General features: G+C 42.1%; 1 protein-coding gene across 15 annotated transcripts in view; it reads right to left on the bottom strand.

Moving 5' to 3' along the window:
* LOC111555030 (F-actin-monooxygenase MICAL2) overlaps positions 1–1,909 on the bottom strand; it is a 254,364-nt gene that overhangs the window by 157,044 nt on the left and 95,411 nt on the right. For all 15 annotated transcript variants that reach the window (XM_023230812.2, XM_023230818.2, XM_023230820.2 and 12 more), the window contains one exon: positions 557–658. In XM_023230812.2, the coding sequence (XP_023086580.2) occupies positions 557–658 (102 nt within the window). The remainder of the gene's footprint in view (positions 1–556; positions 659–1,909) is intronic.

Genomic DNA, 1,909 nt, shown 5'->3' on the forward strand with positions numbered 1-1,909 from the left:
GAGAAGCCCATCCACCTGTGGGGTGGGCAGTTCCGGGGACAGCCATCCCATTCCGTCTGAACCTAAGAATCCTCACCTGTAAGACGTTGAACACAAAAACCTTAAAAATAAAAAAAAAAAAAAAAAAAAAAAAAAAGGATTATAAAAATGCTTATCTTAGCTGAAGTAAGTATGAAAGTGCTTGGCACCACGGCTCACCCTCCAGGAGGTGCTCAATAAGGGATGTTCATTTTCTCCCCCACGGCACTTTATCTTTATGAAGCATTTTCACATACTAGTCCTTTCCCAGCCCGCATAACAACACTTTGAAAGGGTTCTGTGATCCACATCTTACAGGTGAGAAAACCGAGGTTCAGACGGAATGAGATGGCTGTCCCCGGAACTGCCCACCCCACAGGTGGATGGGCTTCTCTACCTCGAGAGGGACAGGACAGTCTGCCCTCCTATCAAGACCTCCATCCAGCTCTGGCATCTGCATCTTGCCCACTTTCTCCAACTCTTCCCCAATGTACCCTCTCCCATTCCCATTCCCCATTCCCACAAGAAGAGTCTTCACCTTCCAGGGTGTTCCTGCGGCCATCGGCACCAATGATGACGTCAAACTCAAACTCCGACAGAGAATGGTCTGCAGGGAGAAATTCTGCCCGCCAGCCAATTTCTACCAGGACAGAGAAATGACATGAGTTGGCAGAGAGAGGTGAAAAGAGAGTGACTATACCCCCCGTGTGGTGGCTGTGAGAAATGGACAGTGCAGCCAGGTCTATGCACCCCAGAGAGAGCCTCCAGGGGAAAGGCTAGAGCAGTCCAGATTCACTCTCTAATCTGGTGTCCTCTGACCTGAGTGTCAGTTCAATCCAGGATGAAGTAAACCAGCAACACCAACTCCATGCCTGGTTTTGCTGGCTTCCACTTGGAGTCTATCCTCAATGCTCCATAAACTACTCTCATTTGCACCTTATTTTTCTCAACAGAGTCCACCATCTTCTCTTCACATTCTCCCACATTCTTCAGTGACCCTCATTGCTAAATAGACACAAAAGGATGTGTAGGGTGTAAGGAAACCAGTTTTAATTTCTATTGCATGCTCAAAATGTTTTGTTGTACAGTACACTGTCTTTTATTTTTTTAAAAATTCAGGTGAAGCCTGGATAATTAAGATTTAATGTCCACTAGAGGTCTGGAAAAGGTTAAGATTACAGTCTCTGAATGCCAAATAGTGAATGCTGTCCTGCTCTAAAAGCTAACTAAAGCCTCCCCTAAATTTTCAAATAATCCGGGCAGAGAACAGGATAAAACAGAAATGTACCCTAAGCAGGGAACTACAAGGTCTCTGACACTAAGCTGGTCCCAAACTCAAAGCCCTTCCCAGGCAGTAGATGATTTTAATAATAAGTAAGATGCAGAGGCATCCGGAATAAACTCTCTGACCATGGTGTGTGTAAGGGATAAGAATTTAAACAAATATGCTAAAAGGAAAAAAGAGAAACATTAAGATACGCCTATATGGGTGAATATCATAGTTTATAAATGATACCTCAATATGGTTAAGAGTATTATATATAAAATAACATCTTGAACCTTATTTCACAGTTGCTCTAGAAGCTTCACTTCGCTGGATTTTAAAATGTGCCATGGGTATAACAAGTACAGCCACATATCTATGTGTGAAACACACACACAGCTTGAAGAACACGTGAATGAACCTTACCAACCAACCAAATCTATGTCTTCTGTCCTACTTATTGATTAGATTTCCTTTGCCAAAGTAGCATCCCCTTGGGACAGGGTAAACAAATTATAGGTTTAATGGCTTAATCATAAATCCCCTTGGAACCAAAGAGCAAACCTAAAGTCATAGCAATGGTAAAAAAAAAAAAAAAAAAAAAAAAAAAAAAAAAAAAAAAAAAAA

The sequence above is a fragment of the Piliocolobus tephrosceles genome, chromosome 13 (assembly GCF_002776525.5).
Source record: "Piliocolobus tephrosceles isolate RC106 chromosome 13, ASM277652v3, whole genome shotgun sequence".
In the NCBI taxonomy this organism is placed as follows: Eukaryota; Metazoa; Chordata; class Mammalia; order Primates; family Cercopithecidae; genus Piliocolobus; species Piliocolobus tephrosceles.